The sequence below is a fragment of the Trichomycterus rosablanca genome, chromosome 22 (assembly GCF_030014385.1).
Source record: "Trichomycterus rosablanca isolate fTriRos1 chromosome 22, fTriRos1.hap1, whole genome shotgun sequence".
NCBI lineage: Eukaryota > Metazoa > Chordata > Actinopteri > Siluriformes > Trichomycteridae > Trichomycterus > Trichomycterus rosablanca.
The window spans coordinates 19699260-19711268 of NC_086009.1; the positions used below are offsets into that span (position 1 = coordinate 19699260).

The 12009-nt window shown below is 43.1% G+C and overlaps 1 protein-coding gene across 5 annotated transcripts in view; it reads left to right on the forward strand.

The window, feature by feature from the left end:
* clec16a (C-type lectin domain containing 16A) overlaps positions 1 to 12009 on the forward strand; it is a 62911-nt gene that overhangs the window by 40414 nt on the left and 10488 nt on the right. For all 5 annotated transcript variants that reach the window (XM_062984873.1, XM_062984872.1, XM_062984870.1 and 2 more), the window contains 3 exons: positions 4591 to 4711; positions 10291 to 10442; positions 11461 to 11665. In XM_062984873.1, coding sequence (XP_062840943.1) covers positions 4591 to 4711; positions 10291 to 10442; positions 11461 to 11665 — 478 coding nt within the window. The remainder of the gene's footprint in view (positions 1 to 4590; positions 4712 to 10290; positions 10443 to 11460; positions 11666 to 12009) is intronic.

The following is a 12009-nucleotide window of genomic DNA, read 5'->3' on the forward strand; positions in this document are numbered from 1 at the left end:
TGTCTTATTAGAATCCTCTCTACTGAGGCAGCTGAGCAGGTAGGCAGCTAGGCAGCTCACTGGGTTTTCAGACAGACCCTCAGTGTCAGTCTCCGTGTACAATAATAGTACAATAGATACCACAATAGAACCTCCCAGTTCCACTCAAGGAAGTGTCTCCTCTCTAAGCTTCAGTGGCGGTGTGTTTTAGTCACAGGCCTCTGAGCTTTTAGTTTCAGTTAAAGTAGGTGTCTCCTCTGAATTTGCAAATTACAGGAACGGAGGTGGCTCCTCTGTACCGTGGCAGTTCCAGGAAATAAGGTGTCTCCTTTGAGACACGGCTTTTAAATCTTACAGATCTAGTGAAGGAGTCATGGCCTGTGTACCTGCCGGTCCCAGTAAAGGAGAAAAGCCGCTATACCAGTCACTGCCACTAATAGGAGTCTGTACAAGTCAGTTGCAGTGAAGGATGCGTAGTGTCTGTACCTGCCGGTCCCAGTAAAGAAGGTTTAGCCTCTGTTCCCTTTAGTAGCACTATGTAAGTTAAGACGTACAGTCCTGATGTATAGGTTTGCCCTCTGTGCTTGTTAATTATAGTGTAGGAAGGATGGCATCCATACCTGGTAGTTCTGTAACTCAGCACTGCTAGGCGCGCCCCCTACCAGGCATAATTAGCAATGCCTGCAGCCGACAAAATTCAGGTGGCACAATGTGATGTTTTGCTAGAATACCAGCGAACTGGGTGAACTGGGTGGGGAAATCACCTGACCAAGTGGGTGGGGTCTTCAAACGCAGTGCAAGGATCCTGGTTAGAAGACCGAGGCGCCTGTGTAGAAAAATGGACGTAAAGAAGGGGTTCGATAGAACTGCACACGCGTCGGAGGGCACGTGAGCAGCAATGTCAGGGATCCACAGCAGCGGGAGACAAATTGACTACGTTAAATCGGGAGAGAAATGAAGAAAATACATCAATAAATAGGAAAAAAAAAAATTGGCCATTAAGTCTGCCGGGTGGGAAATGACCTGACCGGACAAGTGAGTGGGGTTGGTAGCCCGTGGCGTCTGTACAGGAGGTGGAGGAGCCCGAATGAGAAGGGTTAGGGCTGCACACGCGTCGAAGTCTACAGCCGTGAAAGATTAATTAAATACACTAAACTGGATGTAAAGAGAAAATGCATTCATAGAATAGCAAAATGAATAAAAAAGTAAATAAATAAAGCTGTTTCCACTGGATCTGTCAACGCTAGTGGCAGAAATATGGTCTTTGTACCCAAGACCGGAATCAGACACTGGAAAGATAATAAAAACAAAGTGGAAGAATGTATTTTCACAGGAAGTCACATAAGAATGTCCATAGTCTGTTGTTTACATCCGATTGTTACTATCTGAAGTATTTCTTGAGAAGGTTATGTTTATAAGTACCTCGTAATTTAGCTCGACATCGTTTAAATTTTGCCCCTTCTGCCCCGCCCATGATCCGACCCGTCTGCACCCATCAGACGTAGAAATACACGTGAACTGATGTGAAGTTTTCTACACCGCATGCTGGGAAATACCTGGGAAATTACACATAGTTTAAGCGTGAGTGTACATGATACGGTCTGTAAGCACTGAGCTTTTCAGTTCAAGTTTGTTTTCATTGTAATCTAGTCTGATTTCTAATGTTAAGTATTAAACATATGTAAGAAAAGAACTGCAAATGTGGCAGATAGAATAATAGTACCATTATATAGCTACCATATTAGTGTGTACTCTAATATAGAGGTGCTTGGGTGGCAACAGTGTTAACAGTGTGCTATAGGCCGGCCAGGCATCTACACAGACATGATTGGCTATGTATGGACTTGCGCTTTGTCCGGTGGATTCCAGCCTCGCGCCAAGTGTTTGTTTGGAACCGGCCCTGCTGCAACCATGATTAAGCGGTCAATGTAAATAAATTGACCTTACTTTCAGTTTAAGGACGTGGACGTCCACAGGACAAATAACTACACAGAGCAGGAGTATAGTAACTAGCGAAGAATAGTAACTTAAATACACTAGTTTCAGAAAGTCAAACTTTATTTACCAAAGCAATTATACGAGGGATCTTCAAAAACTTTGAAAGATTTTCATGTGATGATGATGATGTGAAAGCAGTGGCTCATCGTTTTCTTGCTGATGGCATTAAAAAGTTGGTACGACGCTGTGAAAAATGCATCGGAAAGTGACGATGTAGAAAAGCGATGCCATTTGTTTTGTTTTTTAATTCTTAATAAATAGAATTTTAAAAAAGTGAGGAAACTTGTTGAAGAACCCTCGTACATTTTCTGAACGTGGGATCTTCAAAAAGTTTCCGCACTTTTATATGTTGGTTATAAGCGGTGAGGGTGTAGTAGGAGGAGGAGTAATCGGTCGTGACTGAGAGGCGCTTATAGTCCAGATTTAGCTCCATCTGATTTCCACATTTTTGGACGCCCAAAGAAGCTTTAAGGGGAAGAAGATTTTCATGTGATGATGATGTTGAAAGCAGCGCTGCATCAGTGGCTATGCGTTCAACCAATAATATTTCTTGCTGGTGGCATTAAAAAGTTGGTACAACGCTGTGAAAAATGTATCGGAAAGTGACGATGTAGAAAAGCGATGCCATTTGTTTTTAAAATTCTTAATAAATAGAGTTTAAAAAAAGTGAGGAAACTTTTTGAAGAACCCTCGTACATTTTCTGAAAGAATATGCAATTGTTTAAAAAAAGAGACCAAAAGAACCATATACCAGACTGGTATCACTTAAGGGATTTATTCCTAAAGTGCTCAAGCCCTGTATGAGACTTCAGTATGTTAGTATTTTAGTACATATGCTGGGATCTACAGCAGCAGAATAACCCAGACGACAGAGCGACTCTCGTGTGATGGTAAACAGCGCGTTCGTCTTCTCCACTGAGGCTTCAGGTAATTAAACGAGGCACAGAAGAGAAGTGCAGCGCGTCTTGAAAGCTTCCAGAGAACTCGGCTCATTATGTAGTTCTCAGAATCAGAGTGTCGTTAGGACTCCATAACAACGTTATTTCAGGGCTCTTCTCTTTCCTTCCTTTTGTTTAATTGCACTACGAGTATGAATAGCCTATTTACGGTCCAGCTAAAGGATCTTTGGCTACTCCAAAACCTTTTCCAGACTATTTAGAGCCGGTCTTTTCTCTGTGATTTGGATTAGTCGCTGTAGAGTTAGAAAAAGAAAGAAAGAAGATAGATAGAAAGATATCCTTTATTTGTCATATATACATATACAGATGTACAGTACAATGAAATTCTTTCTTCGCATATCCCAGCTGGTGTTGGAAGCTGGGGTCAGAGCGCAGGGTCAGCCAACTTACGGCGCCCCTGGAGCAGACAGGGTTAAGGGCCTTGCTCAAGGACCCAACAGTGGCTACATAGCAGAGCCAGGATTTGAACCGCCAATCTTCCGGTTTATAGCCCAAAGCCCTACCCACTAGGCTACCACAGCACCTAAAAAGGTGTATACAGGAGGTTAGAGTAAATAATGCTGATGTGATTGATGCACTCATACCAGTACAACACACACTACCAGGTTAGTGTCACTGCAGTGCTCAGAAATAATGTCCAGTTAGTGCGAGTGCTACTTATATGGGTCCCTTTTAATAGATGGAAGGTGTAGAACACAGTGTGCAATGGACTAGATTGCATCCATGCATAGCCATTGCGTCCATTTACAGCCAGTGCATGTTCATGTAAGGGCAGTGGTAGCTCAGTGCTTAAGGTACTGGACTAGTAATAGGAAGGTTGCTGGTTCAAGCCCCACCATGGCCAAGTTGCCACTGTTGGGCCCCTGAATCCTCACCTGCTGGAATTGTTTTTAGTCATACTGGATAAATGCAAGCTATTTTAACCTAATAAAGTGATCGGTGAGCGTGTTTGGGCGTGTTTCAATACACACTGGATTTGCCTTTGAATGTGTTGCATTAAAAATTCTACTGAGCGGCGCCAGCGCCGACATTCTGAACTCCTCGGTTCGTCGCCACCGGTCGACTGGGCGCCATCTAGCGGGCGTAATCGGCAGTGCCTGCAGCAGACACGTCTCTGCTAGGGCGGGATGACCGGACTATGTGGGCGGGGTCTTCAAACGCTGTGTGTAAGGACCCTGATTAGCAGATAGAGGCGCCTGTGCAGAATGCATGGGTATGAAAGGGTTTCAGTAAGGGCTGCACGTGAGTCGGAGGAGGCGTGAGGAGCAATATACCCACCTCGACTGCAATCAGGGATCCCTCAGCAGCAGAAGACAAACTGACTACGCTAAATTGGGAGAAAATGCATCAATAAAATAGAACAAAAACATTCTATGGAGCAAGATACTGCCAATTCTCCTGTGCAGTTTGAAACACAGTCCATTTCAGTCACTTTTTTGAGCTCCACCTATCGACAAGCCTACAATTAGGTACTCTACCTATCGAACTATAACTGAATCTCTCACTTGCTTTCACTTTTTAAAACATTATAAGTATTTATTTATCTTTGGATGGCTTTGGATGAATAACTTCGTAATTTAAGTGCAGTTAATATTGTAATAACTCGATTAATACGGTGATTATGAGAATAAACGTGTGCATGTTCTCTCTTCAGGCCATCCGTGTGTTCTTCATGCTGCGAGCTTTATCACTACAGCTGCAAGGGGAGCCGGAGACCCAGCTTCCTCTGACCCGCCCCGAAGATCTTATCAAGACCGATGATGTCCTGGATCTCAGTGAGTGAATCCATCATTCAGTTTATATTGAACCAGAGGAGATAAGAACAGGATTTTGGGTAAATTCTAAACACTATAGAAGATAATAATTAATGCTTGTTGACTAAGACTAAACCCCAAAGTTGTGCTCACTTCCTGTAAGGTGTTCAGGTGCGAGAGCCCCGTCAGCGCCCTTGACTCTCACTTTTACAGGTAAGAGGGGGTGGTGGCATGAGGCAGAAATGACTCAGTTCTGCTTCCCCCACCGATAGACCGGCTGAATTTAGCATTAGAGCACCAGAAGCTGTCGTGGGCAGCGTTAGCATCGAGCCATTTCCAGTAGACCTCATGTCTGACAGTAAGAGTAGAAGCAGCACCTACACACACTGCACACACTGACTGTGAGATCGAATTAGAACATCAGCTATGGTTTGCTGCTGCTTCCTGTTGTAGGTTCAGGGGTTGGACACTGGGGATGTGTGTAGAATTTGTTATTGGCATATTAGTGCTGAAATCGAATGTATAATTTCCCATAAGGCCATTGCTCCTTTATCTCCTCATCTGTAGCTAAGGGGTACAGGGGTAAACATTAAAACCACCTCCTTGTTTCTACACTCACTGTCCATTTTATCAGCTCCACTTACCATATAGAAGCACTTTGTAGTTCTACAATTACTGACTGTAGTCCATCTGTTTCTCTACATGCTTTGATAGCCCCCTTTCATGCTGTTCACCACAGAGCAGGTATTATGTAGGTGGTGGATCATTCTCAGCACTGCACTGACATTGACATGGTGGTGGTGTGTTAGTGTGTGTTGTGCTGGTATGAGTGGATCAGACACAGCAGCGCTGCTGGAGTTTTTAAACACCTCACTGTCACTGCTGGACTGAGAATAGTCCACCAACCAAAAATATCCAGCCAACAGCGCCCCGTGGGCAGCGTCCTGTGAGCACTGATGAAGGTCTAGAAGATGACCGACTCAAACAGCAGCAATAGATGAGCGATCGTCTCTGACTTTACATCTACAAGGTGGACCGACTAGGTAGGAGTGTCTAATAGAGCGGACAGTGAGTGGACAAAACTCCACTCATACCAGCACAACACACACTAACACACCACCAACATGTCAGTGTCACTGCAGTGCTGAGAATGATCCACCACCTAAATAATACCTGCTCTGTGGTGGGTCCTGACCATTGAAGAACAGCATGAAAGCAGGTTAAGAAAGTATGTAGAGAAACAGATGGACTACAGTCAGTAATTGTAGAACTACAAAGTGCTTCTATATGGAAAGTGGAGCTGATAAAATAGACAGTGAGTGTAGAAACAAGGAGGTGGTTTTAATGTTATGGCTGATCGGTGATGATAAAATGGACAGTGAGTGTAGAAACAAGGAGGTGGTTTTAATGTTATGGCTGATCGGTGATCAGTGAGAGCTAACCCACCCGACAAAAATATTATGATAACACTGGCATCTATTGTGACAGAGAATGGCATTAATAACTCATCTGCGGTTGGAACAATGTGAATGGCCGTCTCTTTATTTTTGCTCTTTACCGCTCGATGACTTTGCGTCTTTAACCTTATCTTACTGCGAGCGGAGCGATTGATGAGCCCACCAGGAGCTGCTCCAGTAACGGCTGAGCGAGCACCGAGTGGATGGAAAAAAACGTTCTGTACCTCCACAGACGGAGCAACCACAGGGTAGCGGTACACACACACACACACACACACACACACACACAGACTGATTGATGGTACTTATGTCAGTCGTGCTATTAATAAACTCACAGGAAGTGACACTTCATGACTGTGACACACAGACGTACAACCGTTACACTTCCAGCTCCAGTTCATTTCTCATCTATCAAAGCTTCAATGTTGGGCATTTGTTAAGCAGCTTCTAAGCAAAAGTATGTGGACGCCTGAGTATCAGGATGTTGGCCATCCTCATCCCCACCCCCTTTCCACACACACACACACTCACAGAGCAGCTTCCTCTGTCTTTAAAAGACCCGTCACACAATTTTGTAAATACAAAAATGACAGTGTGGTGGCATCGCTCGACCTGACTCCATCAAGTACCAGGAGGTTTAAATTGAAAATCGGACTGCCTCTTCCAAACAGCTTAACATTTATGACGTTTAGCGGATGCTTTTATCCAAAGCAACTTACAACAGTGACCATACACAATCCAATCTATTAAAATAAGATAAGATTCCTTTATTGATCCCCATGAGGGAAATTCGAGTGTTACAGCAGCTCCAGTACAGTGTAAGTACAGTAAATAGAGTAAATAAAATACAAATTAAATAAAAAAACAGGCAGACCGGGTTATAGGCTTCACCCAAGGGCCTACCAGCGGTTACCTGGCACTGGTGTGGGGTTGTAGCAGTGATTTTCTAAATACTAATCAAGTACTTTACCTGTTTAACTTATCTACCTCACCATTACTTACTCAGTACCATGTACTGACCAACACTTGTCTCTAGTCTTGTCTTCCTTTAATTATTTTAGGCATTTTTGTATTTACTGTAATGTTGTCTACCTGCACGGTACTGTACTGTCTTGCACTTTTTGTTCTATGTTGCGCCCTGGACCTGGAGGAATGTTGTTTCGTTTCAATATGTACTCGTATATAGCTGAAATGACAATAAAACCTCTCTTGACCTCTCTTGACCTCCTTGATAAGAGCCCACACAAGAGAACCAAAGGCCTGTAGAATATAGAGAGTCTCTGGATTGAGTTTGTCTTACCAAGTGTTATAGGAGAAGACCTGGTGCATGTTGACAGATTTTTATCAGCAGTGGCAATAATTCCGGATCTGTTTTTGCTGCAAATATTAGATTATTATTAGACTCAGCAGAAATACTGTAGAAATGAGTGAGCTTATTTAACATATAGCTCATTTGCTGACTGATCAGCATGGTCACATTTTCACCAGACCTCTGACCACACACAGAACGGTCATTAGATTTCCAGCGAAATGCGAGGAAGCAGCACGTCCTGTTTCCTTTTTTATCCAGCCGCATAATTCTGAACATTGTAGTTCATAAACAGACCCTCCTGAGAAATGACATCACACCGCTCTCTCACCGTCGTTTCTTGTGGTTCTTTTAAACACAGACTCACATTTTCTTCTGTTGCTATTAGAGGAACCGCCGTTAATCTGCTCGAATCATTTTCCGCGTCTATTTCTGTCTATAGTATTTTTGATTGCAGTGGGGGGTCGAAAAGGGAAGTCGATGCTTATCGGTTATTTTCTAGCGTAATTCTTCGGTGGGTGTTTTCTGAGAAGAAACAAAAGGCAGAAGCAGAAAGTCGGGTCAGGACGATGTGTGTGATAAAGGTGTGATTGATATTAGTGACATTAGTGCAGCAGTTTCATCCAGCTTTTTAAAGATAATAACAGCCCTGTCGATTTTACAGACACGACTGTTCATTACATTTACATCTGCAGCATTTTGCGAAGGTTTTATCCAATGCGACTTGGGCTTAGTGGTTAACACTGTCGCCTCACAGCGAGAAGGTCCTGGGTTTGATTCCCAGGTGGAGCGATCTGGGTCCTTTCTGTGTGGAGTTTGCATGTTCTCCCCATGTCTGCGTGGGTTCCCTCCCACAGTACAAAGACGTGCAAGTGAGGTGAACTTGAGATACAAAATTGTCCACGACTGTGTTTGATATTAAACTTAAACTGATGAATCTTGTGTAAGCAGTTACTACCTGTCCTGTCATGAATGTAGCCAAAGTGTGTAAAACATGACGTTAAAATCCTAATAAAATAAAATAAATGATCAAACTGGACACAATTATTACTGCACGCAGTTTGAGCAACTGAGAGTTTTACTTGTTTTTAGGTCCTCAAATGGATCTGCACCATCTTGCTACAATTCTATCCTTTCTCCACGGTGGCTCGGTGGGTAGCACTGTCGCCTTACAGCAAGAAGGCCCTGGGTTCGATTCCCAGGTGGAGCGACCTGGGTCCTTTCTGTGTGGAGCTCCGGTTTCCTCCCACAGTCCAAAAACATGCAGACAGGTGAACTGGAGATACAAAATTGTCCATGAGTGTGTTTCATATTAAAAACTAGAACTGATGAGTCTTGTGTAAGCAGTAACTACCTGTCCTGTCATGAATGTAACCAAAGTGTGTAAAACATGACGTTAAATCCTAATAAATAAATAAATCCTTTCTCTGATCAGCTGATTTTGGCTCTGATACGGTCTGGGTTTAAGCTAAGTTGCGACACCAAGCACTGGACTGGTTTGGTCTGCACCTTCCACCTTTGTTAGCAGTCAGCCTTAGATACTTCTGAATGCTTGTGATTGTGTTTTTTTTTATTTACTACTACCTGGTTTACAAATAATTACTTACTTACTAGTAGGTTGATCATCATTGCACTGTGGTTGATTCCAGCCACTAGCCCTCCTCTCCTCTCTTTAATGACTGTTTTTAAAATAATGCATCATTTTATGAGTCAGCGGAGTGTTAAGAAAACTCCCGCTCATCTCTCAAGTGCTTAATGTGATTTGATCTCGACTAGCATCAAGCCAAATGTCTGACATTTAGGTCATAGGAATGACCTCATTCGGCCTTTTCTGTCTACATCGTTCTTACGAATATGACCAATATGATTCTGTAATTCTGTTTAATTCCGTGGGTTGATTAGCAATGATATTCAGTCGTATGTGTGTCATAACGAGTTATAACGAATGTGTCGTAAGTACATGGACGGTCTTGTGGTACTTTCACGGCTCCCATTTCTCTTTTTCTTAAGGTCAGTTTCAAAAAGCTATACTGGCATGACTGGTTTTTACAGTATTGCTCATAAACAGGAACAGGGAGGTTTTAAAGGGGAATAGATCGACCAGATCTCCCATCCCCACCACACCTAAAAACAATGGTTGCTTTTGTTTGGGCCAAGCTAGGCTACATCCATACTGTTACTGACAGCAGTTCAGTTTGTTTCTTAAGGTCAGTTTCAAAAAGCTAAATTGGCATGACTATTTTTACAGTATTGCTCAAGAACAGGAACGGGGAGGTTTTAAAAGGCAATAGATCGACCAGACCTCTCATCTCCACCACTTCTGTTCTTGACATGTTTTTAAGATGTTCTAAGATCGGTGGTCAATAAGTCTATACTGTTACTGACTGCAGTTTATTCTGTTGCTTAAAGTTATTTATTAACAGTTCTCCCAGAACTTTGCATCATTACTTTGGAATGCTCATCAGCATTACTCTGCACAAGCCTGGCAGTGAAACCGGTTCGACCTTGATCAGCCCAAGCGATGGTTGTAATGTTAGATCAGGTTTTTGTATGAAGTATGAAACAGTAATAGCAAAATCACCTAAGCTTGGGCATGGCACTTATTACTGAATAATAGAGTAAGACAGACAGACAGACAGATAGACAGACAGATTATGATTAATATTTGTTGTAATTTCTTGAATAAGAGTCACACTTATGTGGAAAAAGCGGTCAGTATGATTCATTCAGTTAACTTGCAATAGTCCACAAGTTAATGGACCCACAATTCAAAGACACGAGCATCATTAAATCATGAAACAAATTTAAGCCACATGTTTAATTCTTCTGCACAGATAACAGTGACCTGATCGCCTGCATGGTGGTGAGCAAGGACGGCGTTCAGGCGCAGCGGTTCCTGGCTGTAGACGTCTATCAGATGAGTCTGGTGGAACCAGAGACCAAGCGCTTGGGTTGGGGAGTCGTCAAGTTTGCAGGCCTCCTGCAGGTGATTCACTTTAATATCGTATAGAGCTGGAAAACGCTCAGGTCGAGTCTGCCTAGCAAAGCAATCATTTTATGCTATTACAAGGGGTAGACAAAATATCAGAAACTCAGTGAAGTGATTGAATAACAATTAAAACAGGATCTTTTTCCCAGTTATATGTGGGTTTCCTTCCAATCTCCCACAAACTGGGGAAAAACGGGGTCATTGGGAGGTGAACTCATCAGTGCACTTTCATGCCCGTCCCAAGCCCTGGATAAAATAAGTGTTGTGTCAGGAAGGGCATCTGGGGTAAAAACGCTGCCAGTTTATTGTCGGGAGGGACATCTGGGGTAAGAACTATGCCAGATTAGTGCTGGGAAGTGCATCTGGCGTAAAATTATGCCAGTTTATCGCTGGGAAGGGCATCTGGGAGAAAAATTATGCCAGTTTAATGTCTGGGAGGGCATCTGGGGTACAAATTATGGCAATTTAGCATGGGGAAGGGCGTCTGGGGTAAAAGTTATGCCAGTTTAGCATCGGGAAGGGCATCTGGGGTATAAACTATGCCAGTTTAGTGTTGGGAAGGGCATCTGGGGTAAAAATTATGCCAGTTTAGCATCGAGAAGGGCATCTGGGGTAAAAATTATGCCAGTTTAGCGTCTGGAAGGGCATCTGAGGTAAAAAAATATATATATAGCAATTTAGCATGGGGAAGGCCTCTTGGGTAAAAATATGCCAGTTTAGTGTCGGGAAGGGCATCTGGGGTAAAGAATTATGGCAATTTAGCATCGGGAAGGACATCTGGGGTAAAAAACTATACCAGTTTAGGTATGCGGATGATTCGAAAATGATTCGCTCTGGCGACCCCTAAATACAGCGAGATTTATTATTTAGTCAGTTGTGATCTAGTATTTTGTTTGTGTTTTTGGTGTTTAGTAATTTAATCTTGTTTATAATTAATTCTTGGTGTATTTAAAATAAATCGCTCATGAAATCGATTTTTTGGAGGGGAATATGACACGTCCGTTTGCTTTTACAGGACATGCAGGTGTCGGGGGTGGAGGACGACAGCAGGGCTTTGAACATCACCATCCACAAGCCCACGTCCAACCCGCACGCTAAGCCAGTTCCCATCCTGCAGGCGTCTTTCATTTTCGCCGACCACATACGCTGCATTATAGCCAAGCAACGTCTGGCCAAGGGAAGAATCCAGGCCCGGAGGATGAAGATGCAGAGGATAGCAGGTTAGTCTGGTGAAGTCCGGCGCCACTTATAAGCTGGTAAATTCTCCTCACACACATTTCTTCATTAATACTTATTTTATATAGGGTTTAATTCTTAATAAAAATGAAAGAAGCTAGTATTCACGAGTCAGGCAAGGAGATGCTAGATGTACTACTTCATGCACTACTGATAATGTTGGTACACCCTATGTCCTAAAGCCTAGCTGCCTCAGTAGAGAGGATTCTAATAAGTCATCAAACTAAGAAGGCAGATTATTTAGACGCACCACTTAGACGGCGATTACGTCACCGCAGTTTTAGCTTGCTAATCTAACACAGTTAGCCTCAGGCAGCACAACCCGCTA